Here is a 21,987-nt window from a genome sequence, read left to right on the forward strand (position 1 = left end):
TTAAGAGTAGAAGAGACTGGGTACGGTTGTGCCAGGGTAGTGACAGTCGCCATAATAGCTACATTATACGAATTTTGAGATAGGGTCCAAAGGAGAAAGATGAAGTATGTTTGTTCGAACAAGTTCCCACAATTGCTTTCAGTCAGTGCCTTACATTAACATGATCTGTTCTTGCTTTTAAAGAGTTAAAAGTAAGTTTTTATATTCAAATTCTTTTAATAACAACTGTTAATTGTATACAGATAGATCACTTTGTTTGTGATTTTGCTGTAAGTTGAATTTTCGTAGTTATTTACCAGCAATTAGTTTTTGCTTAGATAATTTAGCTCCCAATGATGACTTGTTTTCAAAAATGTACGTTGTGTACGGTTGTGACAAATTTGGTGGGTACGGTTGTGATATGTATTTCTTGTCCTTTATAGGTGAAGATTAAACAGATAAAAACATCTAACTTAACTTAACTAACAAAATATGAAAGAGAAAGGAAAGGCAAAATTTAATACAAGAAAAGAAAAATTCCCAAAGAATTCTTGTTTAAAAAATTATGTTTTATTATATTTTATTTATAAGCTTTGTTTAAATGTTAATGTTGTGTTGTGTAACATATTATTGTCATTAACGACAGTAAAAGTCGTTATAAACCATTTTGGTGTTTATATCTATTGTTTTTGAACATATTTTTAAGTCTGTCCCAACCGTCCGTCGGGTGTGGACGGTTGTGACACTCACCTTTCTCTTGTATGATTTGATTTTATAACCGACCCATCGTATTTAAGGATAGTATTTCAGTTTTTTTATGTGAACAAATGTTCAAATTATCATTTGATTTACTTTTATCCCAGCTCAATGGTAAATTAAGAAAATTATTGCTGATAAAAAAGTGGCCCAACCGTACCCAATCCGTTCTAATATTTTTTTAATAATTAGTTTACTAGTTGAATAATATAGAAGGCACAAAAATATTAAGTTTTTTACAGAAAAGAAAGTTTTACATAGGATTTTTTTTAGATAGGACATATTTTAAGGGTTTTATTTTACCCTTACGGTAAAGATTTCTCACAAATTAAAATAAAATCTAAAAATAAAAATAAATATTTATTCATGATAATTATATACTTTTTCCAAACAATTCAAATAAAATCCACACACTTTTTTCCTTTTTCTGACAAACTAATTTATTAGATCAGTTATATCTGATGATTCACTTTAGATTTTTTGAAGTTTTACTTTTACGAAAAATATGGTAGGTTTTTATTAATTTTTACTTACCTAGCCTTACATGGCCAAGGATCTAGTATAATTTATACAGAGGATATGGTGATAGATAGCCCATGTACTTTTATAAATTATTATTGAATAGGCTCAGTTTTAGTTAGTTTTTTTTACGGATTTTACTACTAATGCTACTTTTCTTAATTTTATTGACCATTGCTTGGCATTTTTGCTTGCATTGTTTAATACAATTTAATGCATTTTTTTCAATTGTAGTAACTTGATATTGACATCTGCCCAACAGAATAAGTTTTCCAAAATAAGGAAAATGAAATAAATATTTGGTAAAAATATTAGGATTAATTTAAAATGAGAATAAGATTTTGTTTTTTTTTGGAATTAGTTATAACAACAATCGAAGTTTTAATATATTTTTAAATCAAAATACAATGTTTTTGCTTGCAAAACATCTACAATTCAGAGTAATATTTGCCATCCCCTTTTTCTGTCCAAATTTGTAGATTCATCTAAAAAACGGAAATATCTAAATAAATTTGGACAGAGAAGATCAATGCTACTCTAAATTATTGTACATGTTTGGCAAATGTATAGGAAGTTCGGTGCATCTACCCTATTCCTTATATACTTTGTAATTACATAAATACCCCCTTAAGGTATCAAGAATCGAACCTAGGACAGTTACCATTTTGCTAACTCGGCAAACAGATATTTAATTGTCTTCTATATTTAAAATTACCTTTTGGTGAGAATTAAAACGTGGATTTAATTACAGGATCAAGGAATAATCGCCAAAATTATATATTCAAGGAATGATATTCAATGGTGAATATATTTTAGGGCGAGTGAAATTAGTGTCATATATAATTATTAATATTGGTCCCTTAATGAATAGAAAGCAAGCTAATTTAATTTTGCATGTCTGCGATATTTGATTCACGTTTTTTATCATATTTACAATTTTATTTTTAATATATAAATTCTGTGGGTTTAATCAATAGATTTTTGCAACATGTGTATTTTAGAGAGTATGAAGTATAAACAACAAAGTATTTTAGAGAGTATGAATATTATTCCTGGAAGATAGGATATAGAATGTTGCCAAAGTGGTAGTCTTAAATATATTTGAAAATCATCAATAAATGTAAATAACATCAAATATTGAAAGGTAACTTAGAAAAGTGTATGCCAATTTTTTACAATATGCATTCTTCATTTGAACAAATAAAATTAGTAAATCAAACAATTAAATATAAACGTTATGACATATAAAGAATAATATAATCTATTTTTATTATATTATATAACAAGAATTGTGTAGGCGCACAAACAAATTATTGTGTTTTCCTTAACACCAAATTATCGTGAACAAATTCAATAATTACATGACTAGGCTCTCTATTTAGCGTGTTAATAATTTACAAATATTTTAGTTTACTTTTATTTAAAAACTTAAAATACATAAAAAAATTAAATCGATATATTTTCCAAACTCGAATTCTATACTATGTAATAAATTATTATTTTATTAATAATTTTTTTGTTCCATTTTCACCGATAATATTTATCTAAAATCTTTAGTGTGGATTTTTTATACATGACCGTGGATGTCACATCTTGAATAATTAAGCTCTGTTGCCCACACATTGTAACTGTTTGAAAACATTATTTTATTGATTAGGCTCACAAAATATACACAATATGTGACAATATTATCTATTGACTAATAAAGTTTGCTATGCCTTATGTTTGCAATCAACAAAAGGTTGGGACAATAGAATAGTTGACCCGGAGGAAGTTAAATCGATATATAGACTGACAAAAATTATAATTTTTGGTTATATATTTTTTGGGATATTTAGTGATAAAGTGGCGGATTAAATCTTATTTAGTTTAAGCGTTTTGCCATGTTTTAGATAAATTCTAGTTGAAGAACACTTTTTTTGTGATCTTTATAATATTTACTATCATACATACAAAAAATATGATTATTATTATTAGATTATCTTTCGAGAGACACACTATTATTTTTATATGACTTATCGCAAACAAAGAGAAAATATTGTTCGGTTTTCAAAACTAAGCAATAATGATAAAATTTCGTTAGATGTATAATTTAAAGGTAGACATATCTTGAGTAAAAAAAAGCTAAATATACTATAAGTTATATTCTGAGATTATTTCTGAAAATTTTTACTATTGTTTTCTACTTTTTTTTGACTTCATTTTTTTCACTTTTGTCATTAACCTGTTAACCGGGCGTGTGCTGTCTCTATAATTTTATATGTTTATATTTTGTTGATACGAAATGAAAAAATAATTATAAAATATATATTGATTATTAATATTTTTGAAGTACAAAAAAGCACACAAGTACAAGTTTAATAGTCGATCAAAAATATACGCCTCCTGCCTGGCTAACAGGTTATTTTGTTTTTAGTTTCCCGCACTATTTTTTTACTTTCCGGATACCATTTTGCCATTATTTCTGTTTATTTTATTTTCTTCATACTAATATTATTTATTTATACCATCAGTAAGTAATCTTTAATAGTTTTAGAAAATGATAATATTGTTTCATCATATTTATTTATCTGTTTTTCCTATTTGCAAAATGATTTAGTTTAAAATAGACTTTTAATCTTGGTTGATTGATGATTGAATTTTTGCCAGAGCGAATATTGTTCTGATATCTTCACCGAGATTTTATACTAAAAAAAGTATAGTAGAAGATTATTTTGTATTTCCTGATTATTTAATAATAGATTTTTTAATATTCAATCAATGTGGATAATTTAAATAATTCCGAAATCAATACATATTAGGTTTACCTAATGCCTAATATATATTAGGTTGCACTATACACAATGTTTATACAAAATTATGTTTTTACACTATGAGGCAGATTCTGCCGCATAACAAAAAAATGTTATGGCAAGGCCATATTATGAAGAATTTTTCATACTAAATATTGAAAAAGCCATGGTGCAGTCAGGGTACTTCTCAGGTTGTCAGATGCAAAACTCAACCTAAAAACCCCACAAATGTCAAAAAACGATCTTAGATACAGGGTGTTTCCGACACTGCTTCATAACATATGAGTCACGTTGCAGTTTATGCGTAGAATGCCTGAATCCATAGCAAATACATGACATTTTGACAGTATTCAGTATGATTCACTTCCAGCCTAATGTTTGGAAGTTGGAGCCTTGCCGGTTCCTATATTTTATTTTTGAAATAATAAAAATATCTGCTAAATTTTTAGATTTCCAAATGACTAGCAAATAATATTTGTGTATTTTTTTTGCAGTAATTTTGATAGAAGACATGCGAGATGAAGTCCCAGGGTGGATTGCAAGTTCTCTTAAGCAGGCAGAGGAATCTCTGAACGGGCGATTGCGTATCAACGACGAAACCGTAATTGTAATGAGAGATGGGGAGAAAGAAAGCATGGCTATGCGTAAGTGAATTTTAATTATTTTGCTTTGTTATTCGAATTATTTATTTTAATTATTTCAATTATTTTGAAAATTCACTAAAACTCTACTTTAATAATATTTAGTTTCAGTAAATAAATAATTTGTTTAGGATGTTAATTATTATATAGTTATACAAAAGTGGGTTCTCTACAAACTTTTAAAAAAATTGAAAAAATATAAAACTAACAATGGTATTAATAATCTATATTGTTGAGAAGCAAATTCGTAATAGGCCTAAAATTTTTGGCTAAATCTAATCATGTTGATTATTACGATCAAAATCAATCTATTATGCACTTTCAAGAGCAAGGTAAATTATATTCAGTATTGTTTAATTTATTAAGCATTGCAATAAGCATTTTGCTTTTCTTTTCATTTGTATATATTTATTGTTAAATCAAAAGACATGGCAAAACAACATTATTGTGATTGCCAAATTAGCCATTATTGACTTGACAAATAAACTATAAAAAGAAGAGGAGAGGGATCTACCTACCATCGATATCTCACAAACAAGTAAAGGAAAGAATTTTTTCACAACAATATTTGAAAGTAGAGAAAAAAATATATATAACGAGCTATCACCTTTATTCTTGCGATATCGCTATGGGGTGATAAACGGCAATGTTTGAAAATCCATAGCAAAAGTATTTTATTTCGTGTTTAGTTTTTTGGTCGTGAGCTTTGTTGTTTTGTTTGCGAGACCTTAATTTAATTATTAGATCTACCTTATATAAATATTTCATAAAATGTATTGTTATTTGTAAGATTTAACCATTTTTTAAATAACCTCTATAAAAGCTTACCCGTGGCTGGGATAAAAATGACCAACTGAACCTTTATCTTGGCAAAGGTGTAAACAATGAAAAATAGTGAATAAAAAAGTAAATTAAATTAAAAATTTTTTACAAAAGATAAATTAAATTAATAGTTTCTCCAACTCTGCTAATGAATATTTCTGCCAAAATACCAGATCAAGTTACAGATATACCTACAGTGTTATCTCTGTAAAATATGTACCCAAAATTTATATTTGCATTATATTTTGCATTGGTTGATTAATGTAACTATTATTAAAGTAAAATCTCTTTAAAAATAAGAATATAACTTTAAAAATAATAATATTAGATCTATTTGCCACCTGGCCATCATATTTTACCCCGCCTATGGGGTTGAAAAACAGCAATTAAAACACATTTCTACAATGATGAATTAGAATGAACATAGTCAGAGTTGTTTGTTTGATATATTTTATTTGTTGTGATATAATTTGATTTTTGCAATATAATTGTTTGCACTATTATAAATTAACTATATATTGAAAACTTTTAATACAAGAGTTTATAACTCAGCGGCGATTTAATCCAGAATTATTTTTAAAATTATTGTTCAGTCGAATATTTTTAAAATATAATAAGGTAGTTGATTTAGTGAGCTAAAAACATGTCACTATATCAACTGCTTTATCACTAATTCAACTGTTTAATAATTGTATTAATTTTCAATTATTAGTATGCGCAGCAATGGCGAAAGGAATCAGTTTAACATTAGATTTAACCTGGACGGGATGGCATCAAGCTCACGTGATGTCCGATCAGGCCGGTGTACCATATTACAGAGCTGATATTTCATTACAGCCCTTTGTGAGAGTTCTTGACGATTATCTAATGGAAAGATCGGGGAGTGACGCTGCTCTAATATTTCAAGATGAAAGCGGTACGTCGAAAACCTATTTAATTTATTTCAATAAAAACGGTTTTTTATAAGATTCATTATTATAGAATTAAATCAAGGATTGTATTATTTGGTGTCGACATCTGTTCTACGAGTTATAGTTCTAGACAATTTAGACAAAGATTCAATTAGAAGCTTATTGAATATAAGGCCAACCCCATCGTATTATGCGATATTTGCTACTACGCCTAATATGATTAAATTATTTAAAACGGTATGTTAAGCTTGAATCATGTCTTATAAATTTTAATATTAATACTTACGATTATTTAATATAGGCCGTTGTAAGTGATGTAGCTAATAGACTGGATCGATGGAATCTCGTTTTTATGGATTTTAAATCATCACAATTTGATTATAAAGATTTCTATAACATCAGTTTAATTACATTACAAAACCAAATATGCTGCAAATTACTTCATATTGAAGGTGATTGTACTTGTCCAGAAGATTTCAAGGTGAATATTATTGATAATAACTATTGTTGATGTCATACATTCACATTACAAAATCAAGCATTCCACTTTGATGAAGAATTGTGGGCTTTGATGAAGAAAGTTTTATCCGCAAATGAATGTCGGTTATCGATGACAGGTTTTTTTATTTTTTGTTAGTCAATATTTTATATACAGGTAACCCCCGCGTAACACGGTACTTCTATAACACGGATTCGCTCTAACACGGTTTCAGAATTGAGCAAAACCCTAATAAAATAAAAATTATAGTAAAATCTATGCAAATCAAACTTTCTTTAATCTAAAAATAGTAAAATCACAGTACAATAGCTCAATAAATATGTGAAACTAATGCAAAAATAACTAATATTTGAGACTTTTTATTCGAGTACGTTTTATAGATAAATTCTAGGGTTACCCGAACAATTAGTCAATTAGTCTTAAACAAAGATCCTTTAAATAAAATGAGCTTAAAATTTTAATGAAGTTAATTATTTGCATGTGTTAATATATGAATATCTTTTCGCTAAAAGTAACTTATCGGAAATATATATTTTTTTTTTGCAAAAAATAATGCAAAGATCTGAAGCTAGTACAGAAAACTGATCAGAGGATGAGGATATCTTGCAAAAAAGGATCGTGTTGGATAGCACTTACCAGTTAATTATGACAAAAAAAAAATCCAATAATATATATTACTTCTTAAAAAAATTATTGTTTTTTTGAATTCTTGGAACGTAACTTCTCTTTTTGTACTAGTTCCTTGTCCCGTATAACACGCTACTTTTTCGTAAAGTAACCCCCGCATAGGTTACCTGTATTTTATTATTTAAGGATCCGCTTTATATCATCAATCAGTTATTGCTTATCAGAGCCAATACTATCATTGAATACCCATGCGCAGACAGTTTTATCCCTTTCCACTCGGATGCCGCCGCTCCGGCGGCAAAATTCATATAAATCTCGGAATTCGCGAGTGGAAAGGGTTAATATTTGTATATTGCATGGCATAATAATGTTTGCACAATTTTGATTTTAAATATATTATATATAATATTTTCTGGACATCTTCAAATATTTCTTTTTCTATTTTTATTATCAGATCCAGCGCGCCTTTCTCGGTCTCTTGTTTTCGGTACTAGCCCGAAGTATTTCAATGCTTCCAAATGGTGGAAGTGAACTTACTACTGTAATAACGTGCGACAATGTAGAGACAGGAGATGATTTTAAAAATAGCACCAGATATGAATTACTAGGAAAAGTAACAAGTGAAGTAAATGACGACATTGGTCTTGTCATGTACGGAGACCAATTTACTATCACTTATGAAATGATGTGGGATGTCAGTGTTGTCAACGAAACAGACGATCTTGATCCAATTGCCAATTGGACGCTGACCTATAATTTAAATATGCTGCCGGATAAACAGCTTATTTCGACTAAAAGATTTTTTAGGATAGGAACAGCACAGGTAATAAAACTTATTTGAATAAACGCATTTAATGAAATGCAACTTTATGCACATTTTGTCTGTTTTAATTAATTAATTAATTTCTATCTTTGCTTTAGGCTATCCCGTGGGCATACAGAGTGACCAATCCAGAGACTGGTGCAATAGTGAAAAATCCGGATGGCACCGATAAATGGGAAGGATATTGCATCGATCTTATTGAAAAACTATCGGTTGACATGAATTTTGATTACGAATTAGTTGTTCCGAAAGATAATTCATTTGGTGTTCGTGCCCGGGATGGCACTTGGGACGGCTTGGTGGGAGATTTGGCTTCTGGGGTAAGATATAATACAATCATTACTATAATTTGAACATCCATTTACCTAAAAACCAGTACAAGTTTATTATTAAAATTTTAAAAGTGATTATATCAAAATATATTTAATTACTTTTATTAGACTTTTAACTGGTGTTTGTTAATATTAGGGTTTATACAAAAACCTATATTTCAGAAAACCAGTTTCTGAATTTTAATTTTACTAAGAAACCGGTTTTAACCGGTTTTCGAATTTTATATAGAAAATAAATTTTTGCTCGAATATTCTGTAATTTATCCGCAAATTTAGTGTAATTTAGAGCAGTATTTGACTGAATTTATTTATTGTTCAACTTTATAGATAGTAAACAAAATTATTTTAATTTTAATTAGTAGAACTAAAAAATAATAGTTTATGTGGACTTTGAACTTTGAAAATAATTATGCGTTATTCTTGCCATTTTCACATATAAGAATAAAAATATTTTTATTATAGTAAAAGGAAAGTTTTCGAATAAATTAAAATAATACATTTTTAAATTAAAAAAATTCATTAAATTAAAAAAAAAATGTTGGATACATGTTGATATATACTTGTTAATATCAATTTTAGTTTTAAAAACAATTAAGCTAAACTTGGGTATTGTCTGTTCCGAGCAATTTTAATTAATTAATTTTAAACATTTGTTTTTTTGTTTAATAAAATATGATTTAAAAAAACTTAGAACGTCTATCGAATTGCTACTTAGACGTGCCCTTTGTTTACTCGCAATATTTCCTGAAATAGAAAATACTCTCATACTTGCGACTAAATTATTCTTAATTGTTTTTAAAGTCTGATATAATAATTCTAAGTTTTTTGTTCTTTAATTTGTGGCTTCTAGGGTTTAAAACTCTTTTTTTTTAAGTTTGAGTAGAGGAAGTTACTTCTTCAAGAAGAAGTCACACTGATTTAAATTAATATATACACTGCTGGTATAAAAATCTAAATTAATATATACAAAATTTTTCTGGGAACAATTGCAGACTGATAAGATATCAAATGTTATTGAACTGATATGATTTCAAAAATCAAAACGCTTTCATCTATCTTTTATATTTGGCTATATTTGTCATTTTCCATTTATACAGTGAAAACCGATTTTTTCCACTAAAAAACCGGTTTTCGATTTTTATAATTTTCGCCAAAACACCGGTTTTTAAAACCGGTTTTTGAAAACCGACAAACCCTAGTTAATATGTGGTGATTTAATTAGAATCCCAATTATTGTAGGGGAACATTTTATTTGTTGTGATATCTATTTCAGAAATATTTAATCATTTTAATTTAATTTCTTAGGAAACTGATATGGTAGTAGCTTCTCTTACGATGACTTCCGAGCGCGAAGAGGTAATAGATTTCGTGGCGCCCTACTTTGAGCAATCAGGAATATTGATCGGTAAGTGGTTGATAGAAATCTAGCTTCGTTTCATAAATTGTCAATAAAGCAGTCATTACTTTTATTGAAAACTTTCGATGGCTTTGCAGATTAGGAAAACTGCGTTTTGGGCATTTTATGAAACTCATTGTCAGTTGTTCTAGCACAATTAGTATTTGAATGACATTGATATAATCATTTTCTGGCCCTTTCTTTCTACCTTTAGTGTACAAATACTACTATAAGTATAGAACAATTTTTAAGTGATTAATAAACACAATTTCTTTTCTTTTTATTATTTTATTTTTACTGTAGGAAATTTCAAAAATAATATTTTCGATTATATGTTGCATACGGTGCCGTCGCCTTACATTGTAAGTGCTTTTCGTGGCTTTGTTTTTCGTTCTTTGTTTCATCTCACGTTGATGACTTATGAACTAAAACATTTGTTATTTATTTATTTAAATATTCAATATTGAAATAAATGCACCGCAATAAGAAAAACAAGGGTGAATCACTGTTTCTCAAACTACCCTACTTCTACTTATATAAAATTCCACAAATCAAATAAAAGAACTAGTGGTGAATGGCATCGTGCCTTAAGGCAAATCCGTACTATAATAATATAATCGAAGAATATTTAATGTTGTCAAATATATTATTATAAATACTGGAACTTTCATCATTTGTATTTTATAGACAAAATATAAAAGCTTATAAATTAGACGATAATGTTTATATAAGTTCACATGAAAAGTAAATAAACAAAACTTAATGATCCCCTTTGAATATGAGTTAGAATGAAGAATCTTTCCTCATAATTCTAAGAGTTATATAAACTGAATTGCAAAGTTAAAATTATTTATTTTAAGTATTTCAGCTAGAATTAAAATTGAAATCAAAATTATTTTCGATATATTTTTTTTTGTAAATTAAAAAAAAATAATTTTTTTTTGCTTTTCCCAACAACAATTGTTTTATCCACACAAGTAAAAAGTTGTTTGAATCATTGAAATCGAATGCTTCATTTTCTCAAAAGCTGCTTTTTTTTTTACACATTTAGCTTCGTATCTTCAAAAACTGTCTTTGCAAAAAACTAATCACTACTTCTCCCCATCATTACAAATGGAATGTTTTTTGAAAAACTAATTAGCACTAATCCCCATTAGTAGGAATCGATTGCTTTTTCAATCACTCAAATCGGTTGAGCGGTACTACCGAAAACGTCGACGAAAAATTGTATCCACACGTACATACACACACGCACACACGTCAATTTTTTGCTGAGGTATGCCAAAATATTTAGAAACCTCTGGAACATGAAATTAGGCAAAAATCATCATTTTCGATTTTTGGCCCATTACTATAACTTACCCTACGGGAAGTTAACTAGGTACATCCAATAATACCTGCATTCATTTATATATATATATATAATATAAAATATTTTTTATAATTACAAAATATTATTGTTTGTTCCAAAATGTGGGAAGTCTAATATTACTTATAAGACACGCATTAATACTAAATAAACACTCAAATCACACATTACATTGAGAAATTTGAAAAATTGGGATAGTGTTTTTACATGCATTATTTCGGATTTAATACCAGCAAATAATATTTAAAGTATGCTAATAAAATTCACACTGACAATGAATGTTGCTATTAAGAAATATGCTATTTTAAACATAATAACAATGTCCTTGTAAAATGGTATAAAGCTTCTGCGCTGGATGGCACGATGTCCTGATTTTTTTATGTCATGCTTAGGGGGCGTCCATTAATCACGTGAGCGAGTTTTTAAGGATTTTTGGACCCTCCCTCCTCCTTGGTGATACACGGTGATATTCAAAATTACCCCCCCCCCCTTCCTCCACCAAACATCACGTGTATTTTTCGTTACATGATAAAACTGTATTTTTTTTTTTTTGAAAATGCTTGATTTTTTTTAAAAATCAGTTAAAAAATAAATACACGTTATATCTTACTATACCCCTCCCTCCCCCACGTGATATTTTGTGATTTTTTGTCAAACCCCCCCTCTCCCTAAAAATCTCACGTGATTAATGGACGCCCCTTACATAGAAATAGGAAAGCATACTGCAATCCACCACTAGTTTATAAAACCATTTTTATTAATTGAACATTTTGAAAATGATAGTATGTAATCTAAACTAGTGATGAGAAAACCTGTGCGACAAACTTCGCTTTTCAAGTTCATGACTGTGCTAAGATTAGAAGTGTGGCTAAGTATTGTGGGTGCTCTCGTGTTTACTGCTATTATGATATGGTTCCTGGACAAATATTCACCATATAGTGCCAGAAATAATAAACAAGCGTATCCTTATCCGTGCAGGTAAATGAAATGGATAAAAATTTATAATATTAAGTATTTATAATAAAATGTATAATATTAAAAAAATGTGAAAATTTGCAAAATGTTCAAAATATTAAAATGTGAGCAAATCAGTTTGATAAAATTTACTAGACAAACTGATTACTTAACAAAAAACTTGCAGTTTGGAAATTAAAAGTGCACTATATAATTACTACACATTTTATTCGATACTGCCAGGCACTTATTTCAGTTTATAAAATTGAGTCATTTACTTCTTCATAATATTATTATTGCAGTTACTATAAATTCTTTATTATATTTATATTATTTTACATTTATCAGGGATTTCACATTAAAAGAAAGTTTTTGGTTTGCACTGACGTCGTTTACACCGCAAGGAGGAGGTGAAGCACCAAAATCTCTTTCGGCACGAACATTGGTTGCTGCTTATTGGTTATTCGTAGTACTTATGTTGGCTACTTTTACCGCAAATTTGGCTGCCTTTTTAACGGTCGAGAGAATGCAGGTAAAATTTATAATTGAAATAAGACTAAAAAATTAATTACCTGACTGAAGCTTTTATAGGGTTCGTTTAATTTTGAACTATGTATTTCGAGATTTATAAATGCTTCGTCAATGTTAACATATTTCATATACTATTGGTTTATAACTTATATCTCAAGTTGTATTTTTATATTCGAAATTTGCGAAATATTTTTTATCTGCGTGAATGATATATTGTTATATTGTTAGGTTACCCTGATTGTAAGATTTGAATGAAAATATCCATATTATTCAGTATGAAGTTAGCAATAAATACTAGAAAAATAGATCCAAATTTACTAAATCTTTGTGTTGTGAATCAATATATGCGTAGGGTTGAGCGAGGCTCAAAGGTCGGCGGGCAAAAGGTTCCTCCACCGATATTTTAAAAAACAGTAAAATTAATTTTTTTTTACCAACAATATTTGATAAAGGGAAGAAATTTCATAATCATCGAGGGAAAAACATGTATAACTAAAGTAAAGCGCAACAAAGGAACAAGTGAAGTGATGCACTTTTAACAGATTGGTCAAATAATCAGATTTTTTACAAAAATTAAAACGAGTTGATTTTTTTCATGTATAACAATCACCTTAATTCTTACGACGTTGCTTTCGGGAGAAAAACGGCAGTGTTTGAAAATCCATAACAAAAGTATTTTCTTTCGTTGTTATTTGTTTTGTTTGTGAGCACTGTTGTTTAGTTTACGGAACCTTGATACAATTTTTAGGTATACGTTATTTAATTGTTTTATAAGATGTATTGTTGATTTTCAGTTAAATTCAACAGTTTTTTTATATAACCTCTATAAAAGCTTACATTCTTGGGCTAAAAAGAACCACTTGAATTTTTCTACTGACAAAGGTCTAAACCATTGCTTTTTAAACTATGGGTTGCCCAAATTATGAGGTTGCGAGGGATCTTAATGTCAAAAATATATATCATTTTATAACATCAGGTCTAGATTTTTGTATGATTTAAAACGAATTCTAAACTTACTTATGTATATATATAATAAATCATCTAAAAATAATAATTTCTTTTTTTTTATATTTATGTGGGGTCGTCAACAAAACTTGCAATTATAAATGGAGTCGTCAAGAAACTCCCAATCTTAAATGTGGTCGCAAATGACAAAAGTATAAGAAGCCCTGGTCTAAACACTAAAAAATAGTTAATAAAAAAGAAATTATGTTAAAAAAAGCAATTTTACAAGATATAAATTAAATAAATAGCTATTTCAACTTTGCTGAAAAATATATGTGACAAAATACCCGATCAAGGTTATTTACAGTGTTATCTCTAAAAAATGCACCCATAAAATTTATATGATGCATTAGTTGAATAACGTAGCTATTAATATGTAAAATTCCTTTAAAATTAAAATAAGACAATGGTCCTGTTTATCCCATGATGGTCTCATTTTACCCCGGTTATGGGGTAAATCGGACCATGTGACAAATTTTTGAAAAACAGCTAGAAGTTTTTCTATAATGAAGGATTTGCTTGGAGTTTTACTAAACACAGTCAGATAGTTGTTTGTTGGTAATTTTTAGTTGTGACATCATTGGTTTGGTTTTAACAATATATACTTGCTCAAAGATGAATTAGACCTTTGTGCACTGCTCTGTCCTATAATTAATTTATCAGAGAAATTTAAATCCTGGTGCTTCTAAACAACTAAATAATGCGCTATATTAAATAATTAATTTATTTACGTTAGTCTTAGATTTAGTATATAAGTCAGGTCAATTAAAAGCTTTTTTCTACAGTAAAAAAATGCATATTCCCCATTCGATGCGTCGCACGCCATCATAAAGCATTCGTGTCTCATATATTCCAGGCGCCCGTTCAGTCATTGGAACAACTGGCCAGACAATCCAGGATTAATTACACCGTCGTTGCGAATTCAGACACACATCGCTATTTCATCAACATGAAGTTCGCAGAGGACACATTGTACCGGTACTGTATAAAACACAGCAGGGTTTTGTTGCAAACATATACAACTGTTAGGGTTGTCGAACCCTTTTCTTCAATTAATAGGCAATTGTGGGAAATCATGAAAAACAGTTACTAATTACAGTTAATTTTACTATAATGAGGCTTTAACTTTTAAATAATAAGTGCTTTCGAATTGCATTTTCAAGTTTGCACTTTTAACAGATTGGTGCAAATAATCATTTTTTTTACAAATTTTAAGAGTTGATTTTTTGGGAATTATGTGCTTTATAAGAAATTTTATCGAGTTAGTGATATTTAGAAACAATTTTGGAATGAGAACAATGTTCGTATTAATAATTAATAATATTTCCGTAATTATTTAGAATACATTAATTACATTAGAACCTATTTTTTTGTTGGAAGTGGTTTTTGAAAGAATTCATTTATAAATGTACAAAATAATTCTACATGAAGATAATATATGTTACAAAATAATGAAAAAAGAAGAATTTCTTGGAAAAAAATCGAAAATTCTTGAAATATTCCCAAATTCTTTAAAGTCCTACAATTTATGCAATTAATTGTATAAGTTGTACAATAAGGGAAAACTCCAACATTTAAGTATACTCCCCAAATTATAGGCATCACAAATTTTTATATCAAATATCAGTACCTTTGATAATTAATAATTGAGTACTAAAAAACTAAGTTAATAATCAGCTTTAATAATAATTAAAAAATCTTGCGTAATTTTTTTGACGATAATTTATCAATGCATAAAATAATCCAAAATTTAATTAAAAGAAACATTTCTTGATCATTTTCCAAATATTACTATTAACGGAATCCGTCAACAATTAAAGAAATACCTAAAAAATAAGAGCATCACAAATTTTAATATCAGATGTTAGTAACTTTGATAAATAATAATTGAGTACTAAAATATATTAATACCTAATAATTTCTATTGATGATTTAAAAACTTAGCATAATTTTTTTGTCAAGTAGTTTTTAAAAGAATTTAAAGAAATAATTCTAAATTCGTACCAAATAATAAAAAAAGAAAATTTTCTTTTTCAAAATATTATTAATAAGCGATTATTTATATAAGCTGAACAAAGAATCCCACAATATTTTAAAAGAACACCCCGAATATTATCATAAATTTTACATTTCATATTTGTTCATCAGATATCAATTACTGTCATAATCAATAATTGAAGAATTACAGAGATGAATTTATTCTATTAATAATAAAAAACAACTAGCGTATTTTTTGCCAAGTGGTTTTTAAAAGAATTAATTTAAAAATGAATCAATGTACAAAATAATTTTAAATCCAAAGTACCAAATAAAAGAACAGTTTTTTGATGATTCTCTGAATATTTCAAAATGTTAGTAATAAGGTGACCATACATCCCGGTTTGGCCGGGACAGTCTTGGATTTCCACCTTGTGTCCCGGGTTTTCTAAAAGCAATATTTGTCCCGGATATCTTTTGTTTCGGATTGTCCCGGGTTTTCGAAAAGTATAGAATAAATTCAATCTTCGCACTTACTTGATAATAAAATTACAACTAACCATCAAATATCTGAAAATGATATGTACAACATGAAAAAGGCGGGTTAAAATAGCCTTTCACATTCTTAATTTTGAACTTCTATTTTTAATTCTACGAAAATTAACAATAAATATGGAAATGAACTTTTTGACTGTCTGGAATGAGTGCTAATTATTTTTAAATAATTATAAAGAGAATGTTTTGGCATTTAAAAAACCCTCCCTTCCACTGTCTGGAATGAGTGCTAATTATTTTTAAATAATTATAAAGAGAATGTTTTGGCATTTAAAAAACCCTCCATATCCCGACCCTGATTAGCATACCTAAAAATTACTGTCCCGGTTTTGACTTGAAAAAATATGCTCATCTTATTAGTAATAATGCGATTATTTGTATAAGCTGTACAAACTCGAGGAAAGCTCCCAAGATTTGAAGGAACTCCCAAAATTTTGCGTCATAAATTTTTACATAAGATACTAGCGATAATTTATAAAATAAAATATATCAATGTGAAAGATATCAGTGTGGACTTAGTAAGAACTTTTGTAACAATAAGGTTTTCATCTTTTTAGGGTTTGGAAAGAAATTACTCTAAACAGCACCAGTGACCAAACCCAGTATCGCGTTTGGGATTATCCAATCAAGGAACAATATGGCCACATTTTGATGGCCATCAATTCATCGATGCCCGTGGAAAACGCTACCGTCGGCTTCTTAAAAGTCAATCAACATGAAGACGCCGACTTCGCTTTCATTCACGACTCGGCGGAAATCAAGTGAGTTCTAATATTAGTACACAACCCACATGTAATGAATAGAGTGATAGTTGGTAGAGGATTTATTGAAAATAATAATACTGAAAGCCTCAAAGTAATCAATGCGATTTATAAATGTTTGATTTGAAAAATAAAACAAAATGTAATTCTCAACAAACATTTATTAACTGAAAAATTATAGTAGAAAAATGAATGGAGTACCGGTTACCTACCAGCTACTACTACATATTCTTGAATCTTTTTTTCACCATTTGGTATGGCCTATCTATTTTTCTTTTAAACTTTCTGCTTCCTTCTACGAGCCTGTATAGGTAATTAGAAAATATCAGCAATCTGATCTGGCATATTTTCGACAATATTACTATTAAACGATTTCTCCACCAGCTCTTCTGATTTATAAGTGCCTTCGCTTTCGCTAACCGTTTTATCTTATGCGTAGACATTACTTTTGGCTCGTGAACCGCATATAGATTATTGCTAGAGATGTCTGGAGTGTTGTTGCAAATAGAACAAAACGATCATTTATTTAATTATGACAGTTAGTCTTGAGCGTTAGCCAATTTTCGCCGATGTATCCCATTTTCTCGTAAATTTTCCTATATGAATATTACTATGATCATGATACACCAACCGGATTAGAACTAGATTTATTATATATTGCATGTGCAAAGGTCAGCTTTTCATTGATTGGAGATCTTGATTAAACTTACATAGACATACATTTAATTTCAATATAAACGTTTATATGTAAATTTTTTAAAATTTTTTTTTAATGACCTAATCGATAATCAAATATATTGTGATTGACATATACTACTTATATTTTAGTTTATGGACCGATTCTGCCGCATAACAGACCAATGTTATGGCAAGGCTATATTATGAAGAACTTCCCAATTCGTTCTAAATATTGACAAAAGCCATGTGGTTGCTGTGCAGTCAGGCATTTTTCTCAGTTTGTCAGATATAAAACCTAACCCACAAACCACACAAATGTCAAAAAACGATGTTAGATAACGGGGCCTTTCTGACTCTGCTTCATAACATACGAGTAACGTTGCAATTTACGTGTAAAACGCCTGAATGCACAGCAAATACATGATATTTTGGCAGTATTCAGTATGATTCAGTAGCTTAATGTATGCAAGTTGGAGCGTAACATGGCCTTGCCATAACATTGGTCTGTTGTGCGGCAGAATCGGCTCATTAATGATTGTATCAATACTTCTGACGATAAGTGATCTTATTAAGCGGCATCTTTTGACTGTTGGTTTTGAAGCATATTGGTGTTTATGGGCTTTTCCGTGATTAGGTCTCAATCATAGATCTCAAGTTGGATACCCTCCTCGGGCAGCTTGATGTCAACCAGGAGTGACATCATAGATAGCAAATGTTTCCAAGTGGAAATAACCCTTGTCTGTCATTAATAAAAAATCAATAAAAAATCACCTCTATTACAAAAATAATAATAATAAAATTCATCATATTGAGATATTGCAATCTACATGAACCTGCAAATTAAGTTAAGTCAAATCATCGCAGCGGCTTATGAGATCCTTGAGTTGTGATCAAATCTTTTTTTATTATTATTTTTGAACTGCAAATAAAACTTAAAGATTATATAAGCTGTTGTGCTGATTTGTCTTAATACTAGTCGGTTCTACAGATGGCAACCCAAACAGTTGTCACCTCTCGAAATATTATGACATTTTCTGTAATAGGGCGAATATTTTATTGATGCAGCAATGCCGGATCAGGGCATTGCTGGGATCAGGGTCATATAAGCTGTTGTGCTGTTTTGAATTAATACTAGTCGGTTCTACAGATGGCAACCCTAACAGTTGTCGCATCTCGAAATATTATGACATTTTCGGTAATAGGACGAATATTTTATTGATGCAGCAATGCCGGATCAGAAATATTTTTTAGTGAAAACCGATGTCACTACTGCTTAATTTAATAATTAACATATTGATATTGCTATCTATATTTCTAAGTGAAAACCATTATCACTACTGCTTGACATCAAACTACTCGAAGCTGGATCGATATCTGATTCAGGTCTAGCCGTTCTTGTCACTTTCCTACAATCAAATAATATAAAAAATATTGGTGTTTATGGCACACATGATCTAACTAAGATATATTTTTAAAGGTATATATATTTTTTTTTGATATTATGTAGGGGAAAGTCCCGTAACGCCGGACGGCACCAAGTATCCGACATTCTATTTAATACGTATTATTTAAGCGAGTATAAATTTTTTCATTTCAAAATACAAGTGAAAGGGGCACGGGGGCACACAGGTACAGGATCAAGCGTCAAGCCTCGTCTGTGACGCACACGGCCACGGCGAGAGCAAACCTTTCCTGTTTCAGGCGCAAAATCACGGCGTCACCTAAATATCAATGGAAGTAATTCTAGCATATTTATGCATTTACATTTGAGTGGTATGCAAAGATAAAAGTTGTACTTGATTGTTATCCGTAAAATGGTGAAATATTATTAGATCTTTTAACCAATTTTAGTAGGTGCATTAAGTCGTCCCTTAGTGCCGGACAGTAAACATATTGATATTTCTTGTGAGAATTTACGTAATTTATTTCAATTATTTAATTTTGTTCTGTATGAGTGCTAACGGTCACTACATGCACCCATTTTTGGTATTTCCTAGTCAAAGAATGAAAAGCTTATAATGAATGCACCAGCTGAGAGCATCGGTGTGGCCCAGCCAAAAGGGTGGATGAATAGTGACTTTTTTGCAATATCTAAGAATATTCGTCAAACACACATATGTGGAGACAGTGTAGATGGCTACATATGTGATCAATGTAGGTTATTTTGAAATGTCCGGTACTAGGTGCCACTGGTTAAAATCATATTCTTTTGATACCAAAGTTTGATTGATGGTATTAATTATTTTTTAGCAAAGATTGCAGTTTTGTTAAATTAGTTTGATTTCTAACTTTGTTATATAACATAAATCATAATTTAATAAACATTTCGTAAATTATTTTTTATTTATTTATAAATAACCTTAGGTGTCCGCCACTTGGGAACTTCCCCCTACTTATTATAATAAAATTATCAACCTATTCGATTTTCACCTGTTTCATATTTTCTACACGAATATGGTTTTAAACCTAATTGGTGCTAGTATGACTATTAAGTATATATAATTGAATTAACTATACTTTTCATTTACATATTTATTTTTTAAATATACCAATATTAAGCGTTGCTTCCAAATGAACGTTCTTAGTACATGTATGCATGCAAAATGCTACTTCTGTCATATTCAAATCTAATTTACATACGTCGTAAAGTTATTCGTTATTGTGTGCAGCACGCACTAGACTAATTATGCCTTTATTAATCTATTATGCGATAATTACGGGTCTCGATAAATTCATGGCGTCGCCTCGTGTCAGTATATTAATCAAACTATAAAACTAAAAATTATGACTATTTAATAGAAACGTAACAATTATGATAAGCATTATATAGGCTAATAGTTACTGAGGGGGGTAATGTTTTATTAATATATTGTTCTACACTATACTCTATAAATGTACCTGTATTGCGGTGACTTATTAAAGAGCAATTCCTTTCGCAGGTTCATGTTTTTTGAGGTTCTACCCACAAACTTTTTCGAATATTACCACTTAATTCAGGCTCCCATAATATTCCTTATTTATCTCCGACCTTATTTTCTTTAGATTATTTTCACTCAAATTACCCGTAGGGTAAGTTATAGTAATCGCAAAAAATCGAAATTGAAAATGAAATTATATATCGTTACGTTTCCTGAACATTTTGACATACCTTAGAAAAAATGGATGTATGTGTGTGTGTTGGAATACAAATTTTTGTCGACGATTTTGAGAGCACGGTTTGACCGATTTGAACGATTCAAAAAACATTCGATTCGTCTTGATAAGGAGACGTGCTGATTAGTTTTTGAAGAAGGCAGTTCGAGTCGTCAATCATTCAAAAAACATTTTACTTTTATTGATAAAATGAAGAACTGATTAAATTTTTGGGAAAGCAGGTTTAGCGATTTCAGAGATCGAGTAAAAAGCCATTTAGCGGTCAAAAATGATCTTTAAATATACGTACATCAAATTCTCACATATTTTATGGAGATTTTAATAATAAGTATAAATTTTGTTTGCAGTTCTATGGGTTACGTAACATTGTTTATCCGCTCGACTGCGACGCGGCGCTTATGCGCTTCGATATTTTGTCTCTACGCAGCTAAAGCAGCACGATTACTTTGAAAAAAAGTTCAAAATTTCAATATCATTCAAATTTATTTCAAATATTTCAAAATATAATAAAAATATTTTTTTTAAAAGTCAATTTTCATCAAACCTCAATCAGAACTTTCGCTCGTATTTAAATGATAACCCACCTGCTAACCCAGAGATTTTCAACCTTTCGTACCGCACCTTCTTGTTTTTTTTAAAAAAATATTGCAGGTGGCTCGTCCCAGTGCTGAAAATAGACTTAACCTATCTATATTTTAATAATTTATTATTATAATTAATCTAATATTGATTATGTATTATTTTATTAGATGCACAATGCTCGCCAAGAGTCTTTTTCACTTGGAAACATATTTTAGGGTACCGATTCTGCCGCATAACAGAAAAATGTTATGGGTAAGCCATGTTACTCTTCAACTTGCATACATTATGCTACTGAATCATACTGAATACTGTCAAAAATGTCATG

At 29.4% G+C, this 21,987-nt stretch overlaps 1 protein-coding gene across 1 annotated transcript in view; it reads left to right on the forward strand.

Moving 5' to 3' along the window:
* The first annotated feature begins 4,557 nt into the window (after positions 1 to 4,557).
* The window catches only part of LOC113376109 (ionotropic receptor 25a-like), a 28,073-nt gene continuing 10,643 nt past the window's right edge, over positions 4,558 to 21,987 (forward strand). The window contains exons 1-11 of the mRNA XM_026616036.1: positions 4,558 to 4,690; positions 6,222 to 6,425; positions 6,491 to 6,657; positions 6,722 to 6,901; positions 8,001 to 8,369; positions 8,468 to 8,689; positions 10,007 to 10,106; positions 12,267 to 12,444; positions 12,769 to 12,952; positions 14,813 to 14,934; positions 17,046 to 17,249. Of these exons, the coding sequence (XP_026471821.1) occupies positions 4,558 to 4,690; positions 6,222 to 6,425; positions 6,491 to 6,657; positions 6,722 to 6,901; positions 8,001 to 8,369; positions 8,468 to 8,689; positions 10,007 to 10,106; positions 12,267 to 12,444; positions 12,769 to 12,952; positions 14,813 to 14,934; positions 17,046 to 17,249 (2,063 nt within the window). The remainder of the gene's footprint in view (positions 4,691 to 6,221; positions 6,426 to 6,490; positions 6,658 to 6,721; positions 6,902 to 8,000; positions 8,370 to 8,467; positions 8,690 to 10,006; positions 10,107 to 12,266; positions 12,445 to 12,768; positions 12,953 to 14,812; positions 14,935 to 17,045; positions 17,250 to 21,987) is intronic.

This window comes from Ctenocephalides felis, unplaced genomic scaffold, assembly GCF_003426905.1.
Source record: "Ctenocephalides felis isolate EL2017-DRISC unplaced genomic scaffold, ASM342690v1 CF-g0.4_SCAFFOLD_01886, whole genome shotgun sequence".
Taxonomy (NCBI): Eukaryota; Metazoa; Arthropoda; class Insecta; order Siphonaptera; family Pulicidae; genus Ctenocephalides; species Ctenocephalides felis.